The sequence below is a fragment of the Protopterus annectens genome, chromosome 12.part0, assembly GCF_019279795.1.
Source record: "Protopterus annectens isolate FY-2018-M chromosome 12.part0, PAN1.0, whole genome shotgun sequence".
Taxonomy (NCBI): domain Eukaryota; kingdom Metazoa; phylum Chordata; order Ceratodontiformes; family Protopteridae; genus Protopterus; species Protopterus annectens.
Genome location: NC_056746.1, coordinates 948,627,259 through 948,646,397, shown reverse-complemented (window position 1 = coordinate 948,646,397; position 19,139 = coordinate 948,627,259). Strand labels below are relative to the sequence as shown.

Below are 19,139 nucleotides of genomic sequence, written 5' to 3'. Positions count from 1 at the left end.
AAAATGGCCATGGTCCTGAGATTTTGGGGCAAGAAAAATCTTTGTCTTTACTTGTTGCATAAAATAATTATTCTGCATCTGAAACACCTAAATGTTATCCGAAACAGCATAATTAGATTGAATGTTATAAAAATAAGTTTTTTTTTTTATGTTGGTTAAAAAATTAAGTAGGTCCTTAGGTTGTGGTCATGGTTTATCCTGCAGCATCTCGCGTTTGGGAATTTCAAAAGGTGGCAACCCTACATAAAAACACATTGTAAACTACTAGCTCGGACGGTACTACGTTAAAATATGTGTAATAAGTGGACATAACTTTGGTAACGTGGTCAAGGAAACGCTAAGCTGTTACCTATAAATAAATCTCTCCAGGTTACAATTATCTTAGTTTCCAGTCACCAAAGAATGACGAGCTACACAAAATAATGGCTGCTACGTGGGGGGCGTATACAAACTACGTCTGATGGAGTTGTAATTGGCCTACCGTCTTGTTTTAATTCTTGCAACAATACTGCTGCATTCATGGATAAAGAGGATTAAAGTCTGAAAAAAAACGGTTACAGTCTCGTGCTCAGAAAATGCAGACTATACCATTATGTGCCATTAAATTTAAGACGTGTTTCTTGATTGACATGTAAAGTTGCAAATGTATTTGTTTTATTGTGGAACTTACACTGCCCTCAATTAGGTTTTGCCCTTCTTTAGTTAGCAAATGCATAGAAATGTAAATTGTAGGCCCCTTTCTTGATATCCACGATTGCTTGCTCTGCGCGGATCCTGTCCCGGAAGCCTGTGATTAGAAAGAAGGCATCAACGATGGTGCAAGATAGACGGTTTAATACGGTGGTCCTGCACTTCATCATCTGTGCCTGGTATGTGTTTACTGTGGCACAGAACATGGCAATTACTTCTTTGCGCAGTCATCCTGGTGTGTCAGCTTTCGGCGGCCGATGGAAGTATCTGACCTTTATAAACCTCGTAAGTGTGGTGACATTCTGGTACAGAAGTAAGATCTGTGTGATTAAGGTCATTACTGTAAAGCTTCCAGCTGGTAGCCTTTGACTTTCGTGGTGGACCACTGAACGTCAGCAATTTGTGTTGACACACTTCTGGTTTAAAAGTACAAGCTTTCTTTACAGTTTCCCACTGAGTGTGTTGTAGGGTTGCCACCTTTCCAGATGCCCAGAGTGTGAAATTTGTCGTGGAAACGTGAGATTTTACAAAACTAGCTCTACTTGCAGCCAGTGCAAATGACTGAACATAGCTTTTTTTTTTTTTTTTGTTTGCCAGAATAAAACTTTTATCGTTGCAGCATACGAGTTGCTTATGCTGTTCCGTTATTTGTGTGTTTCAAATACATAATTATTTTATGCAACTGTTAAAGGAAGTTTATGAATTTTTTTCACGAAATCTCAGGGCATTTGCCTTTTTTCGGCCCCCTCCCGTTGGACAGAAGTGTAAATTCTGCTGTTCAGCGCCAAAATGGGACAGGTTGTAACTACTGTGTCGTGGGCCTCAGGTTTTCATTTTTTTTGGGGGGGGGGGGGGGGTAAATGATATTTTTTAGCCAAGTAAGCTCACTGGGTGCAAACAAAGTAGTCATCTTTTTACAATTGCATGAGTAATTGCCTCTTTTTGGATGTGACTCAAGAACATTCTTTGAGGCACATGGCGGACAAATGGAGACTGAGGGTATTAAACCCAGGAGCATATCTCGTAATCTCGGAGTATTAAAAAAATCATAACACAAACCTTTAAAAAGCATAGTAGAGGGTAAGAAAGAGGAGCACATATTTTTCACAATAGGAGGTCTTTATGTACAGCACTCTGAATAGTGATAGAGAATCTTTCCACATGCTTTATTTATTTAAGGAAGGATGTACCCATTAAAAGGGTTGACTTTGAGGAGCATCAGTAATTCTAGGAGGAACAAGGGAATATATCGGGTCCAAAGTCATAGCAGTGGAGAGCTATATCTAGGACTACATGATGGAGCTTGCTAGAAGCTCATAGCCTTTTTATTCTGTGTACATAGCTGTTGGTGCTTTTCATATGTCCCAAACCTTATAATTTGATTGTCGTATTTTTTGCGTATGCAGCACTCATGCTTTAAAGGTTAATGAGGTCACATCTGCTTGAATGTGTGGTATCTTAGGTGGGTGTAAATCATCCCACAGAGCTTCATCAAAAAGATTGGGGGAATTTCCTCGGTAGTCTGATCAAATTACCCTATCTAGTTTAAATACTACCCGGGTCTCCCCCCTGAAAAGAAGCTACTTGGTGTAGTGGAATGATAAATAAGTGGCCTGCAGTTACAGAAGAGTACAAACCTTACAACACACCAGATATGTCTTTGTTCCCCATTAATAAGGACTGTAAACCTACTTTCATCCAGTTAGCTGGAGATGTATGACCTATGTGATTATATAATTACTGTGTGCCACTTGAGAGTAATATTTTTTCAACTTGGCATTGATTTGAGCTGAATATTTAAAATAAGTGGATGGAAAAGAGTAAAGTAATTGTACATCTAGCATTGTATTCTTATCTGATTTTCTGATCCTAATTCTGAGTATTGTTAAGAACATTGGACTCTTCTCATTTTGAATACATTGTGTTTGTATTTTACCAAGTGCTTCCTAAAATAGGCATGTGCCCATCAACAGTATCTCCAAATTCTGTTTTCATTAGTCCCTTAACATATTGTCAAACCATGAGCCAAAAGTGAGCAGCAGCTGTGCTGGTAGTGTAGCTTCTCATTTATCTTGAGATTGTAGCACATTCAAGTATTTTTTTAAAAATCACCCAGTACTCGCAAAAACAAATAATATGGCTGTATTTTGGGTACTAAGCCCCCATTTGCCTAATGTGTGACTGTGCAAGTCATTTTACCAGACGCAAGTGCCCCTAAGATGAGTCTGAAAAAAGGTCCATACCCCGGTTAACAAATACAAATAAAAGTAATACAGTAAACAATCGGAACAGCCAGATACTTCTCAGCATTACAGATTCTTCCCCCTTTTTATGTACTATTCCTACTTTTGCCACAGTTTCTAAAAATCGTTTTCATGTCTAAATCCCCATTGACCAACCCTGTCAGGATCCTAAAACACCCGGGACTTGGCAGACTGCATATATCTCAGTATAACTTTCATCTGCATTAGATGGGACACCCCTAAAGGCCTCAAGTAAACCTGGAATTCTTTTTCATACTTGGTGTATTCAATGAAAATACTATCTGCTTGCCCATATGCTAAATGCTCAATATTCCACTTGCCATAATCACATGCATACATATTTATTGAAATAACAGAATCCATAATAATAGTAATAATAGCTGTCTTCAGAATGCATCATGACAATACACAGTGCATAAAAAAATCAGCTGATAAGTTTATGCACTTTCTCTGCCACAGAAGCATCAAAACACAGGCTTCCAACATTCAAGTTTGTAAGAATGACAGAAAATAACACTGCAGTGTAGTGACACCAGTGCACTAAACAAATTATTTTACTGAATGACTGCACACCAGAGGCTCCGAATTAACCTTTTAGCACTTTTGTCCTTTAATTAATCAGAACTTCATCAGAAATGCATTGTAACCTTTCTTGCAAGATTTAAAACCCGCGCCATTCAATCATGTGACAAAAAACAATCGACAATAACTACTTATTAAATCACTTGCAGACTTAAAAACTCAGTGCAGTAAATACTAGCAACATTTCAATTACTGTACATAAATAGACGTGTAATAAATAGGTTTATAATATAAAAAATATGATTTTTGAGCTAATAAAAAGCATTTTAGTCCCAGTCTTTTGTCAGCTGCTAACCTTATTTGCCAGCACTAGGTTTTCCTAAGAGAGATATGACTTTCACACTCTTCTTGCAAGTGAATGATGGTTGCTTCCCTATGATGTTGGCCATTTCTTTATTTCCAAGGATAATTTTCCAGTTGTCTTTTAAAATGTTCTTAATAAGGATCATGTCTGAAGTGATGGGAAGTGGGAACACTTCCCCCATATAATGAACTGTTGTTAACTCCTACAATGTAATCATTCGTTTAATAATGTCAGTTGTACATTTGTGTAAAATTGGCTTTGTTGTATCCTATCTCACTATAACCACTTCTTGGATAATATCAGGAAAGCAGGCTCACTTCATATCCTCTGTTAAGGAAAAGTGTCTTTAAGGTGTTCTGCTTCCAAGAAAAATGTCTGATATTCACTGGTGAACCTACTGAGTCTAATGAACTGACCTTTTATTACACCCTTTTTCATGTGGAAGGGGTGTTGATTTTTCCTATTCAGAAGTGTATTGGCAAAAGTTTCTTTTCTAAAAATCTTACTTGTGAGCTTATCACTGCCTTCTTCTAAGGAAATGGAAATATCTAAAAAATGAATGGCTATGCCAATGTCACTGACTGTAAAGTTCAAGAAAGACGTACTCGCATTCAGATCATCAAAAAGCTGAAAAAGATCATCTCTTGACCCTTTCCAAAAGATGAACAAATCATCAATGAAACATCTATAAGAAATAACTGTCAAATAACTTGTGTGGCATGAAAAAAAAACTGTTCCCACCATGTCATCACTAGATTAGCAAAAACAGAAACTACCCTGGATCTCATTGTTACTTCTGTTCTTTGTTTATAATATTTACCCTGAAATGTGAAAAAATTATCTAACAAAACCTCCAAAAGAATGCAAACAGTATTGATTAGCTGATTCTCAAATGTGGTGAGTTTAGCTAAATAATCCCTCACAAACTCAGTATCAATAGTTTGATCAGTACTAGTACACTGAGACACCACATCTATAAAAACAAAAAAAACTGTTTGTGTTACTGTCTTTTATATCACTTAATAATTCAGGATGGTGCCAGGAGTTCTTTAGATAAAATGTTGACTTTTGTACTACAAGGTTGAGTAGATCATCTAAAAATATTGAAATGGGTTCGGTTTTATAATGATCTGCTGCAACAGCAGGTCTAAAGGGTGGTCTTTCTCCATTTTTGTGTATCTTTCTTTATTACCAGACAACTGTTTAATAGCCACATTTTCCTCATGAGATAAATTGTAAAACTTTGTCGTAGAACTCAAGTTCTTTCTGAAATCTTCTTCACAGACATCATAAACACTTGTACTGAGAAGAGTGGGGTTAAAAGTGCTTCTGACTGATATTTCTTTTTTCTTATTTTCAAAGTGCGGAATGTCATGAAATTTGTTTGTGTCTTTCGGCTTTTCCCGGTTAGGGGTCGCCACAGCGGAACTCCAGTCCGCTAATGATTGGCAGTTGATTTTTACGTACTGGCTTGCCAGGCCTGACGCACAACCTTCAACGAAGGTACGCCCATTCACGCATGTCTTCACGCAGAAGACGCTCTAGCTGAGAATCGAACCGGACAGCGTCTTACTGTGAGGCGACAACGCTACCGCAGCACCACCACCGCGGTATGGGGAATGTCATGTAATAAAAATTTTAAATTCAGTTTCCAAGTGTACAATTTTAAGTCTACTAAAACCTTGGTACAATTTGCTGTGTGGGAATAAAAGAAAGCCCTTTCAAAAGGACAGATTCATGATAAATACATACTGTAATGTCACTTGAATTTATAATATCATTAAACCCAGTCAGTTATTCTTTTTTCCTTTTACTTTCCCCTTTCCTCGCCCCTTCCCTTTGGAAGGCCATTGTGGAGTGTGTGTAAGTTTAAGGGGATTTAAAACAAAACGGGCTGGTGATAAAATTGCTCATTTATGTCTTTAGATGTCGGTCTGACATTGTTCACTGGTATTCTGCTACAACTTGTTGGCGCTGTTGTAATTAAAATGAAAATCTTTTGGGTTATTGTTCCTGACCTGTTTCATGAAAGTTTTTATGAGCAGTACTTTTTCCTTTTAGCAAATAAGCTATCCCTGTACGATAAGCTTCAGCATCTTTTTTTTTGTATTTTTTTTTACATTTTTATTGGTAATGGTAGAAATTAATCTGTTTTCTCTAACACTAATTTCATGGTAAAAAGAGTTATATTGAGTAAAAAAATTGTTCTTTTTGACAAAGTCATTAAATGAATGAACTTCTCCTTGTAGTAAAACAACTCTCTTATGGTAATCTTCTATCAGCAACTTCATCATCACCACCCCTGCACTGTTAAACTTTGCCTAAAGCCCTGTATAATTTGCCTCTAGGATCCACACCATTGGGGAATTTGAACACCCTGAGACCGAAAGGAACTTGTTCATTTTTGATACACTCTTGCAGGTAGAAAATCTCATACTTCCAAGTTTTGGGTCTATATCAGAACAATGAAAGCACATATGTGCGACTACATAAAAGTTGACACCTAATATGCAAAACCTGTAAATAGCGAATGGTCACATAATCAGATTTTTTTCCTAGTGAAAAAATTCACGTGGCCGTTTGGAAAAAAATAAAAATTAAAAAAACATTATCAGGTGGGGGGCTTTACACCCCCAATGTGGGGGGTAGCCCCAACTAAATATACCAACTCCGCGATTGTACTCTAGTGAAGGAAAGGACAACTACCTCCTTGCCCTGTGACATATTCATCAAATCGCTTAAATGCAGTTTGATGAATATGTGTCACCCTTTGCATGTCCTCTCAAAGCAGTTTCATGCTTTTAATGTAGACCCCAAGTTTAAGTCTTAAAAATTTATTTCTCAAGTCTGAAAATATCTCTCTTAAAGGTGCTGGGATTTGCTAAGTTGTTGGCATTGTCCAAACAACCAGGACTTAAAGCAGTATCATGTGAGAATCCTACATTGGTGAACGGGTTTACCACATTCTTAATTTAAAAAAAATAATGTCAGTGTTTATACCTTAAATATTGGTGCCTGGTTCATCTCTTCCATCCCACCTGGTAAAATCCACTTCAGCAATCTCCCGATCTGGCTAAATGTTGTATGAACTCTTAGCTGAAGATCCAGGAAGGGAAGGTCTAGGAAGGTTTGTTGTTTGGTTCTTGGTTTTCATAGTTTCTAATAACCCACACATCTCAGATACTGCCATAGTCAGCTTCTGCATTAAATTTATAAGCTCCTCGGGAACCAAGTGAGTAGATAAATCCAGGTTTGCATCCTGGGATGAGAGCTTCCCATACATGCTTGCCATCATCCTTCATAAATGAACTGAAAAAAAAAAAACACTGCAGCATAGAAACAGCAGTGGACTAAACAAACAAATGATTCTACTGAATGATTGCACACCAGAGGTTCTGAATTAGCTTTTAGCGCTTTTGTCCTTTATTTAATCATAAGAAATACGCCATAACCATTCTTGCAAGATTTAAAACCTGAGACATTCAATCATGTGACATAAAACACCAGTCAGCAGTATATACTAATTAAATCACTCGCAATCAGGGCAATAAATACTAGCAACATTTCTACGACTGTCCTTAATTTAAGTGACATTACATTTCACTTGTAATAGGTAGCTTCCTAACATAAAAAAATGAGTTAATAAAAAGCTAAAGCCTCTGGTGTGCAGTCGTTCAATAGAATAATTTAACGACAGAAAATATTTTGACTTTGAGACCTACCTCAGTGGTACCGGGGGATGAAGCACTTTTATCCAGATGACCCGCGTTTGATTAGTAGCATGGGCCAGGCAGGGTGGGACTGAGCGGCCATCATTAGCTGAGCCATCATGGGGGAGAGGAGGGGGGCAGCTGTGGCTTACTGCTTCGGTGACAACCTGAGTAAGCAGTACGTTTTGCACCTACAGAGCATGAGCCTGGTAAGCACACACTGCACTGGTATGCTAGGCATTTTACAAACTCGGAGAATAGTATCCTTTTTAAGTTATGCATATTTCTCTCACATTATTTAGCTGTAGTAGAGCTCAAGGGAGCTGACAAAAGAGTTAGATGCTGCAGGAGGAGGGATTGGAGCTCCACTTGACCAGGTGACTGGCTCCCTTCTTACCACCTGATCCTTGCCTCTCAGTATGTATGAGATTGGTAAACAACCAGAGGAATGAATAAGCTGTACCGTTGTTGCCTCAGGAAGGGATGGATGCAGCCTTCACTTTGAACAGTGAGGTCAGTGAAAGGAAACAAACAGGATGTTGGTAGGGCTTGGTGAAATTAGGTTAGGAGTCCATTCCTAGTCCTTAAGGAGGAATAGATAGACCAGTTAGCTGGAGGTAGGGGAGCCATTGGCTTGGACAAGTGGATGAATAAAAAGTATGTAAATAAAAAATATAAAGGAAAATATTTTTGCATACCCAACACTCTCAAATTTGAAGCTCACATTTTAAGATAATCCATTCTTTGCTGTATCAGTTAAGTTTTTATTTTGGCTGTCAGCGGCTTATATTTAACTTTATATTCTTGCATTAAGTCTTCAATATTCTTCTTCACGCACTCATATTTAATGTTTCCTTCTATGCTGATAGTTCAGTCTTCCATTAAGGCTCTGTGATTTTGTTATACTCAATATGTGCCCCATTACCAGGCATAGATCATTTCCATGAAATGCTTACGTTTTAGCATCATACTTGTTTTTATGGCAGTACATTCAGGATCAGATAGGGAAAAAAAAAAACCTTTTATTCTGTTTTTACATCCATTTAAACTTCAAGACAGGACTTTCCCTGGTTTTCAGGAAGGGAGTGAATGGAATTGTGTCTATCTCTCCTCTGTGTACTGTTTGTTCTTTTCGGACCCCAGTATTCATTAGGGTTCCAAAGCAAAGGAAATCAGTGCTAGGAGATGAGATTATAAAGTATGCCACTCGCAGCTGCAGCAGGAACAGTACGTGGTACACTGGAGCGGATGCAGGATAAGACAGGCAGTAGCATTGTTTGTCCATTGTTCACACACATCAATGAGGTAGTGTTACTGTTGCCACCTGTGGGAGGCCAACAGGCCTTGTCTGAGAGAAGGGTGCAGGTCTAGATGCTGCAGTGTAATAAATGGAGAGAAACAAAATAATCCAAGTAAGTGCATGTAATAGGATAATGACAAAGAGGCTAAGGGAGAGAGATATACAGATACAATGAAAAAAATAAGCTGATACTTATTTTTATTATGATAATATTACAACTACTATACTTGAAGAAACAGCGTGCACTTCTCAGTCTACCAAGGTTGTTAGCATACACTGCTGAGATAGGAACTTGAACCCACAGCAATCAAAACATGCATTCTTCAAAGGCAAAACCTTAATGTTATGAGCTACGTGGATAACCCCACTGAATTCTGTAGTCTAACACACAGCAGTGGGATGTCTGAGATAAATGTACTTGTATAAAGTCAAACTGATGTTCAGACATACTTCCCCATACACATACTATAACTGAAGGGATTACAAACACTTCCCAGGTATGGGAATCAAACCCAGACATATTGTTGCACACAAGCCACAGGTATAACATGTTGGGCTATATGTACAATATGAGTGAAGGCTGCAGTCAAATAGACAGTATCATTAGACCAAGTGTATTGACAAAGAGGGTCTGTGAAACAAGTTTCTACAATGCAAAAATGTAGTTTATACATAATTTCTCCATTTAAATGTTACATCTGCTATAAAGAATTTGACAGCTATATTACAAACTACATCTCAGTATACATGGGAGGGGAGACTTGAACCCACAGTCGACATCATAAACTCATAATGTCTTGAGCCAGTTTTTCAATTATATGAAATAATGCATGCATACAAACAGTAATACCATCCAACAATTAGTATGATATTTGGAACCTCTCAAAAGCTTGAAACCTGATTCCTAAAAATCTGGAAAATCACAGATCTCAATGATACCCAATAAAAACAACTACATCCTTTAAGTATCTAGGTTTATGACTGGACCAGTCACTTAACTTTCATAACTGAATTGAAAACACCAGGAAAAAGATAAACTCTCTTTTATTCTGGCTCTGGAAAATATCTCCCTTTCTGTCCTGATGAGCGAGAGCTGTAATAGGCAAAGGAGTCCTCCTAGCTCAACTTGAATATGGGCGCCTCATCATAGCCACAGCCTCTAAAAAAAACTCATCCACTCTACTGTTCATTGATAATAAAACCTGCAGATTTATTTCCAACTTCTCCCATCTGGAATGTCAATGCACCACACAGTCCAATACCAGATGACTCCCAGTTACGTACAAAGTTGAGCTACACCGTTCTGTTCAAACTACTTTAACTAGGTCAAACTCCATAATAACCCCCTCCCCACAATCTCCACAACATCTCTCAATTGACTTCCTTACTCCAGATTGTACCATCCACTCCTTCTCCATAATTGCACCCAGACTTGCAATCCTGCCCCCTCTCTTAAAAGAAATATCCTCTTAACCCAGCCTTCAGAGTACAACTCAAAAGACACCTCCATCAAAAATCTGACTGCAAATGCTTTCCCATTGAGCACTAACTCCTGTCTCGCCTACATCACTTCTACTTCTACCCTCTCTTCTTACCTGCTGATTACCTCCCATTTTTACTATTAAATTTAATCCAGATTTGTTTTTTTTTTCTCTGTTAATAGTGCTTGCTCACTGTTCAATTGTCTGCAGGATTTTGTACATTCTGTGACTGCTGTGTGTTTGTGAAATCAGTTCAGTTTTATTTATTTTTTGTGAATTTCTTTACCCGGGCTGTATCTGCAAATGGTCTGTTATCAGTGTACTACCGCAGTAAAAAACTTAACTAAGTAAACAAATATTGTTCACCTTTGAACAGTGGAAGTTAGCAGAGAAGTGACAATAATGTAAAAAATCTATACTGTATGAATTTCCACCTGCAGTACCTCAATAGATTAACATTAAAACCTGTACATTATGAAGCAAGTATAGTCACTCCTACCCTCCCTTAAGCTCTCTGTCCTCTTCTTGTGCCGCTGCCTATTCTCTGCAATAACTTCTGAAGCAATAGAGAGTGTAAACAGCATTATGTAAGATCTGTGGATGGCGTACAGTGTCAGGTTTTATGTGTAGCTTACATAAGCTGTACTTACAATACAAAGGTGGTGCTTGCACTCTAGCTCATCTCTATGTCAGCGTAGGAGGTAAGGATGGTGATGCTTCATGTTGCTGTAGTGGTGACAGCACTGTTCCCCTGTGCGTAGGAAGTTACTGGCGTGAGTGACTACCTGGGCCAAACTATTTCAAGCCAAGGTTCTGTACGAAGGATCTTCATAGCCCTCCTGCAAGAGCTTCTGGCTAAAGTCTTTATGGAAAAAGTGGAGAAAGATTTTAGTCTCCATCATACACCACCTCTGTGCTCTAAAAGGAGAACTGTCTTCTTCTTCTCCAGCCCTGATTTGTCACCTAGAAGAAACAAAGAAGGCAGTCATAATTTCAGCTTGTAAAATGTACTTTTTACAAAAACTTACAAAAAGTTTTTTTTACAAAAACTGCTACTTCCTACATGTTCACTGTCAAGTATGATTGCTGTTAACTGCTGTTGTATTTATCTACATAAATAAATAGCTTGGCCAGTACTTTTAAGAGTTATTGAAAAGTGTATTGAGAGAGGGTACTGCAAAGGTGAGGCACATTGCTGGAATGAAGGATTTTCAAGCATAATAGGAAAGACCCATGAGCACTTACTTAGTGCACAACTCAACATATTCAGGCCAACTTTGTGCTATCAGCTTCAATACAAATGTGCCTGTTGTATAGCTTGCACATATATCACATGTGCAGAAGTTTTTCCCCAGTTATGTCACCTTGATGAGTTGCAGTTATATAGTTGCTGTACTGTGGGGGACATTTGCCTAGTAAAGGTATGTGCCTGACATTACTTAAACAGTGTGAATAGAGAGATATGACTGTTAGACACACCAGCAACATACTGTATGTCGGTGGGGGGGGGGGGGGCAAGTTGTGGTGTTAGGGTTTTTGTGGAATCACTAATAAGATGTTAATACCAGTGTTTTCCATACCTAGAGAGCAATGTCTAAAATAACAGACTAAGCAGAAAACCACTGAAGACTCTTCTGGAAAGAGTAGATAGAACCTAAAATTCTCTGATAGAAAAAATGAGGGGCTACTCCAGGTCATCTGTCTCCATGGCTGACTACTCTTTGGGCTCGATGGTGCTAACTGGACGTACCAGGAATATGCCTGGAAAGATCTGGTGTTGGACATTAATGTTGGTGGTGTTTAGAATTGTACCTATGCTGCAGGGGCACTGACATTACACATGTCACGAAACTAAGAGCTGTGCACCCGACATGGGAAAGTAGGTTCGACAAGTGCTGGGCCATCAGCTGAGTAACGTCTCACAGAGATGGAGGAGTTTCTAGCCTCTCTCAGATGTAGTGATACACACACATGGTCCCACATTGCAGTGCTGGATATTGGGGCAGAACTTGCATGGTCAGGAAGAGTATGTACCAGAGATGCCCCAGGTATGTAGACCTTTTCTGTGTAAGATTACCTGTAAGTACTTTTAACCCCATAGTCACTGCTCATCTTATTAAAATTGTCTGGTATATAGGAGCATAATGGATTCCCTCTGCATGGCCATCTGCACAAGGCATGCAGTTTAAAATTTTGATTGTAAAATAGTACTATTCACCCACGTCACTTTCATGAATATGTATGGTACAGGGTCATACTGCCACAGGATAATGTGATTCTCTGTGTGATTCATTGTCTGGTTCTGCTACTTTGGAAATTCCACTACCTGATAGAGAATCTGCAACCTCTGATGATGATAGGGATGAGTTGGCCCAGGCAGGGAGTTGTGTGTGTGTGTGTGTGTGTGTGTGTGTGTGTGTGTGTGTGTGTGTGTGTGTGTGTGTGTGTGTGTGTGTGTTGGACAAAAAGAATGTGAGTGCTGAATCCCCTTCACAGGTCATGGACACAACCTCTATCCCTGTGGACACCGATTAGACACAAACCACAATCGGACACTAGTATTCATGGAAGTTTGGTACTCCCTAATGAAGATATATCAGGATCTGACTGTAGCCCCCATGGACAAGGGGGTACACACAAGGGGCTGGGTACTAGTACTCACTGGAGACATGGGTATTGCACTTCCCATGAGGTTGGTGTTTCACTAGCCACAGCTCAGCCTGTCTGCAAGGCCATCATGGAGGCACAAGCTAGAACCACCGCAGCCATGGTATAGTTAGTAAGGGTGATATAGGGTGTGTGAGATGACATGTAGGAGTGAATGTTCTACATGTGCAATTGTTTTGATAAATGCTGTCATATACTGAAACATGCCATGTCCTCTCAAGCTCACCTGCTGGGATGAGGTGTTGTCCATGAAACTGTTCCACTGCTACCTCCACCGATGGTAGCCATTGTGGGCATGGATAGACTTAGATTATGCTCCTGCTGTGCTAGCATTTCAGTATTTATATCTGTTGTAGAGGTATCTACGCTCTGGAGAGGATGCCCCTGTGGTCGTGGCAGTCATAAGAGTAGGACATCTTTGTATCAAATGTTGCTCATTGGCACGCAACACACCAGCATCTAGTTGGAATTGTGGTATATCAGTGCATCTCCTGGTAGTGCCAGTTCTCATGGGAGGGTAGATGCATGGGATGCTTAGACATCTACCATGCATGCCATAGACCGATCCAGTAGATCGAGCTGGAGTGCTGGAACTACTGCTGAGGTTGTGACCCAGCAGACACTCACTCACTCACACCACTACATCCTGCAGTACTTAAAATGCACGTGTGTATACACACACACACACACACACTTCCCCCCACATTGACCCTTCACAGAAACTTTTTTGTTAAGACTCCTTGAAAGCCCATGCACATAACTGCAATGTTTCTTTTAATTGTCCTCAGCACTCACATATTTCCCTGTGAAAGACATTCATACATGTGCTTCTTTGCTTCACTTGTGCAAATGACGATAACTGTGCCCTGCCCTTTGTACATTGTTACTTGGGTCGCCTATGTCTGATGTACAGCATGGCCAGCCTATGCATGGGTAAGCACAGCCTGCTTTTGCATGCATCACTTTTACTGTGGCGTGTCTACTTTACCATGGTCTGCTATGTTCTAAAGCTATGTGCAGTCTTCTGTCTCTTTACAAGTGCCAAAGCATTCTGCACCCACCTTCATCTGGCATCATCATCCCTTGCTTCTGGCTCCTCCTTGTATGACTCAGCCTCCACTGTCTGGTGTGCTGGGGACTGCTTCTCTTGCAAGTGCCCACCTTGCTGTAACTGCCTCCTAACAATGATATTGTGAAGCATTTCATATACTGAAAATATTTTTGCACATGTGCTAGGATCATACTGCAGGGCACCACTAGATTAATCCAAACATCTAAAGCATGCCTTCATCAGCCCAAACACCTGCATAATAATGTTCCTTGGTTGTGACTGTACATGGTTGCATTCCTGGTCTGTTTCATTTTATGAATTTTTGATGGGTGTTTTATCAGTCAGGGTTCCAGTACAGATGCCGCATCACAAACAAAATTCCTGGGGGGGGGGTGTCGCCCCTCCCAACATGTTGGTATAGGCTAAAGTTGTGCCACATGTGAGAGTTGTAATAACTGCCTGAGTGGCCAGCAGGCATACTGTTGCTGATCTCTTGTGCATCGCAGCCATCTGGCAGTTGATGAAGTGATACCCTTTGTAGTTCATATACCTAATTTCCAGTTCACCGGGTGGGGTCTTTATTTCATTGTGGGTATAAGCTATGTTTCCCAGTGCCTCAGGAAAATGGGTTGTGTCATGGAGTACATGGGAACCCCATATGTTTCCCCCAACACGGTGAAGCATGGCATCAAGAAACTGATAAAGTATTCTTGAGGCAAATACTTGTGATACCCAGTAGGTCTATGAAAGGTGATTGTCACTAATATAGATAAGGTACACATACTTTGGAATCCACAGGGATAGATACTCCATGACTCCCATGGGGCTGCAGACAAGGCTGACACATTTACATTGTGTTGCATGGTCTCCCTATCCACTTGGTATTGGTCTACAGTATTGGTGTTGTGGAGTCCATAAAGTGTTAAGCATGGTTGGATGACATGGTACATCCAGGGGCAATGACTCGCATTGTTCTGAACAGTGGCAATAAGAGTCTCTTGTAGATATACATTTACTAGTGCAACAACAACCTCTAACATTGTTTAGCAATTCCTTTAGCATTAATGTGAACATTATTCAGAGTTCTTTTTTACAGGGTTCGTACCTCCGAGGAGCAGCTTTTATACAGTTATGATTTTTGTGATCTTGTTTTGCCTCATTTGCATACAGTGTACTGCTTATTTTAATGATGTTACTCATCACATCATTATATGGCCTTTGGCATATAGCATGCCTGAACTTGCTGCTTGCATTCCTCCACAAACGGTATGAGTGCCTATGAATCACACACACTGTTTGAGTCTACTTGTTTTGCAACTTCTCTCATCACAGTGTGGCAACGTTTTTCCAAATATGGGCCTTAGTATATGAGCTGCAAAAACACATTTGCTCCACTAGCTGATAAAATTGTTTCCTTCTCAAATCAAAGTACATAAACTGACAGAATAATGTTGCCAGATGTTACAGTTGTGGACCAGTCATCTCTAAGTGCCTCCTTCTGTTGTAGTTGTGTGGTATATAAGTACCACTTACTTTCTTTTATCAGAAATGTGACAAAACTTTTCAGAAGAAGCATTCAAGATGCTGTTTTCTGTCACTCCTCTAATTCTGTAGAGTAACATACTGTGGACCCATGTATTCCAAGAATTGCTGTAGAGGCTGAGAAGAAGAAGTAAAAAAAAAACATTGTAGAGCTGCATATCCCTAAATGTCAGACTTTTCAGATAGTTTGCTTCTTCCTGTTAAATTAATTATTGCTTCATTTAGATTTGTCTGTAAGTTATACCAGTGTAGGGGAATAGATACATTATTATATAATTAACTATTTGTTATACAGATAAATTATTATATAATTAATCATTAATTTTACAGATTTTTTTCATCATTATGTGTTTTTCTTTCTGTTAATGTGTTTTAGTATATGGTTGGAATGTGATTCTGTTACCATAGCCTTGCTCAAATTTGCCTAAGTAGTTTCTGGAAAAAAAGGTGATGAACAATTTCCTTATGAAGGAAAATGATATAAAGCAGAAGCATGAATTGTTTCTTTTTCACACTTATAACTTATTTAAAATGGTTTTATTAAGAGCTCACAGGCTCACCCGATTCTAGTTGTTTCATCATGTCTGGATAACTGAAACAAACTTAGTTTTTCTGCAGTGTAATGATTCACGGTGTTCACTTCAGCTTGTGTTACAAGCTTTGCATGAACTGTAGCCACATTGTGGGACACCACCTGTTTATCATAATTGCCCAAACAACATTAATGGCTCAATGGCTATAAAAATGTGCGACACCACAGGTTTCCTCAGATTATTGTCCTGTACAGTGTAGCCAGCGGATGCCAGATCTCCAGCAACAGTGTAGTTTTTTGTACTCTTCAGTGAATTTTTATAACATTTTAAAATCCAAATTATCATCTAGAGTGTCTGAATGTCATTACTTCCAGCCCAAACAAATCTGAATCACCTTTTGCTGCTTTTTTATAGTGGTTTCTCTTGATTCCTAACACTGATCTACATGTTGATGTTCAGTTTCTAGTAGTTTCTGAGATGCTTTGTAGTAAGCCACTGGCAGAACTGAAAAGCTATGTTCTTATTCATAGCTTTTTTGAAATGATTGTATGTGCTTCACTTTATGTTACAGTGACAGCATTTTGCTGTAGTCATTTGTCAGGACAGAAGAGTATACTCACCATTGTGAGATTTTGTCTAGACCAGTGGTCAGCATAAAAAAAAATAACTATACTCTACCCAGCAGTGTGCACCAGAAAGTGAACTGTTCTAGTTTAGAATTCCTTTATTTGCCATGAATATAAATTCATTTTTAAAGGAGGCATTGTTGGCATATCAATGTGCTCTCTCTCTCTCCTTGATATTAAGTGTGATTTTGTATCCTTCATTTCAGAGGTGATTTTTAATTTCTTCTCTTTCATGTCATTCTCAGTTAAATGCAGTTTTATTACATTTACCTGTGCGACTACTTGGTATTATGAGCATAAAAGTGAAATAATTTGCATATGGTGAAATTTGTGGATGAAGCAAGTTAAGTAGTTATTCCTTTTTTCTCTTGTAGTATTTATTAATCATTTTTTTTTGCTGTTTGATGTGCCCATTTATATTTCTATATTGTCTTTATTGTTTTATATTTATTGGTAAAGAAAAGTTTGCAACATTGCCAAATCTATGTTGCTTAACTCCATCCCTTTCCTCTGTAGAAAGGTATCCCCTAGGATCTGCTTTGGCATGTCTTCTGTTTTGCATCAGTTAACACACTCCCTCTTGACTTATCCAGTATTGCTTTCCTGCTTTATCCTGATGACATGGTCCTATTCCATTCCATCTATTCACTCTCTTCCCTCTCTCAAACTCAAACTTCCGACTGATTTTCCTGCCTTATTCAGTGGGTAAGTGATAAACAAGTTTTGCTTAATTTCCTTAAAAAAACAAAGCAAAAAAAAAAAACTTTTGGTATTAGGCAAAATCTCACTTCTGTGTCCAACCTCTACAAATCCTCAGTCAGCTGAATAACACTATTGAAAACATCACTGCATTCAAATGTTAAGTGATTTAGATGGACTGCTTCCTAAATTTCCTTCTCCACCTGGACTACAGATGCAGAACAGTCAACTCTCTCCTATTCTGGGCAAATAGGGTCTCCCCTTTTCTTTCCAGACCCTGTAGGAATGCTAAGTGAGGGTATCTTACCAATTAATCTGAATATGGTCTTTCCTGATTGTACAGTCCTCTAAAAGAAAAGCATCTACCATTCAAGCCATATTCCTCACTATCTCCCCAAGAAATGAACACCATTGCAAAACCATTGAAAAAGCTAACTGGTATCTGAAGAACAACATTCTTTTTAGTTACTTCTCAGCTGTTTAAACTTATCAAGAATGAGAACTCCCCCCAGACTAGCTCCCATACTATTCAGAAATGCACCAAGATACAGCCTTCAAAGTCCTTACCACTCAGATCCTTTCCTCCACCCACCCCCACCCCCCACACACACACCTAGGCTTTAGTGCACACATCATGCTTTCTCAGACCTTGGTTGCAAACTACGTGAATCTCTTTCTTTTATTAAAGTTCATTCTTCTTACTCCATTTTCTAATCAAAAATGAAATCATATTACAATGGTGGTGCTGCGGTAGCATTGTCGCCTCACAGTTAGACGTTGCCCGTTCGATTCTCAGTTAGAGCGTCTTCTGTGTGTCGACATGCGTGAATGGGCGTTCCTTCATTGAAGGTTGTGCGTTAGACCCAGCAAGTCAGCACTTAAAAATCTACTGCCAATCATTAGTGGACCGGAGTTCCGCTGTGGCGACCCCTAACCGGGAAAAGCCGAAAGACACAAACAAATAAATTACAAGGCACAAGGAAAATGCAACTACTCTGTCTAGTCATATAACTTATCCTTAGTAAGGCAGGACATAAGTATATTCCCTTTACATTGGTTACTGTGACTCCGCTTTTCATTGTGATTCTTTCAGCACGCTAACTCTGATGTCCACTCTGTATATAATGCGTGTATATATTTTGTTTTGTCAGTCACTCTGTATATAATGTCATAAATCTATTGTGTTTACCCCTGGACTGAGACTGAAATATGTCCAATGAGATGAGTGTTTACTCCGGCTATCATATTCAAAATAAAATACAATAAAATAAATACATCCTGCCTTTTGGCTGGCAGTGAGACCAACCCCACTTTTCTCTTTTCAAGTGAGAATCCCATAGCATTTTTGAGTTGAGCCCAGCTAGGTTTTATTTAGCTATGTGGATGGATAGTCCGTGTACTATGTGCTCACTAGCTGTCAGCTGATCACCACTTCTTAGAATCTCCAAATGAGGCATTGACAATAAAGCACTTGGAGACTAGACAGATAGTTGAGGTCCCTTGGAAACATTCATTGGAGGCACCTTTCCAAGATGGTTCCTCTCCTGCTTCCAAAGTGCTTCAGCTGTGTTCCAAATGAAGCTGGAGCTTTCAAGTCAAAGTAGATAACTCAAGACTGTATTTATTGAGGCAGCAAGGATCTGTGATCAAGGCTAGTGAGCAGTTGTCATGATGGTAACTTGTGTCTTGT

At 39.2% G+C, this 19,139-nt stretch overlaps 1 protein-coding gene across 2 annotated transcripts in view; it reads left to right on the top strand.

Annotated features, from left to right (window-relative positions):
- The first annotated feature begins 482 nt into the window (after nucleotides 1-482).
- The window catches only part of LOC122816904 (androgen-dependent TFPI-regulating protein-like), an 807,251-nt gene continuing 788,594 nt past the window's right edge, over nucleotides 483-19,139 (top strand). The window contains exon 1 of one of the 2 annotated variants that reach the window (XM_044089981.1): nucleotides 483-975. In XM_044089981.1, coding sequence (XP_043945916.1) covers nucleotides 814-975 — 162 coding nt within the window. In that variant the 5' untranslated portion in view covers nucleotides 483-813. The remainder of the gene's footprint in view (nucleotides 976-19,139) is intronic. The other variant, XM_044089980.1, reaches the window with a different exon arrangement.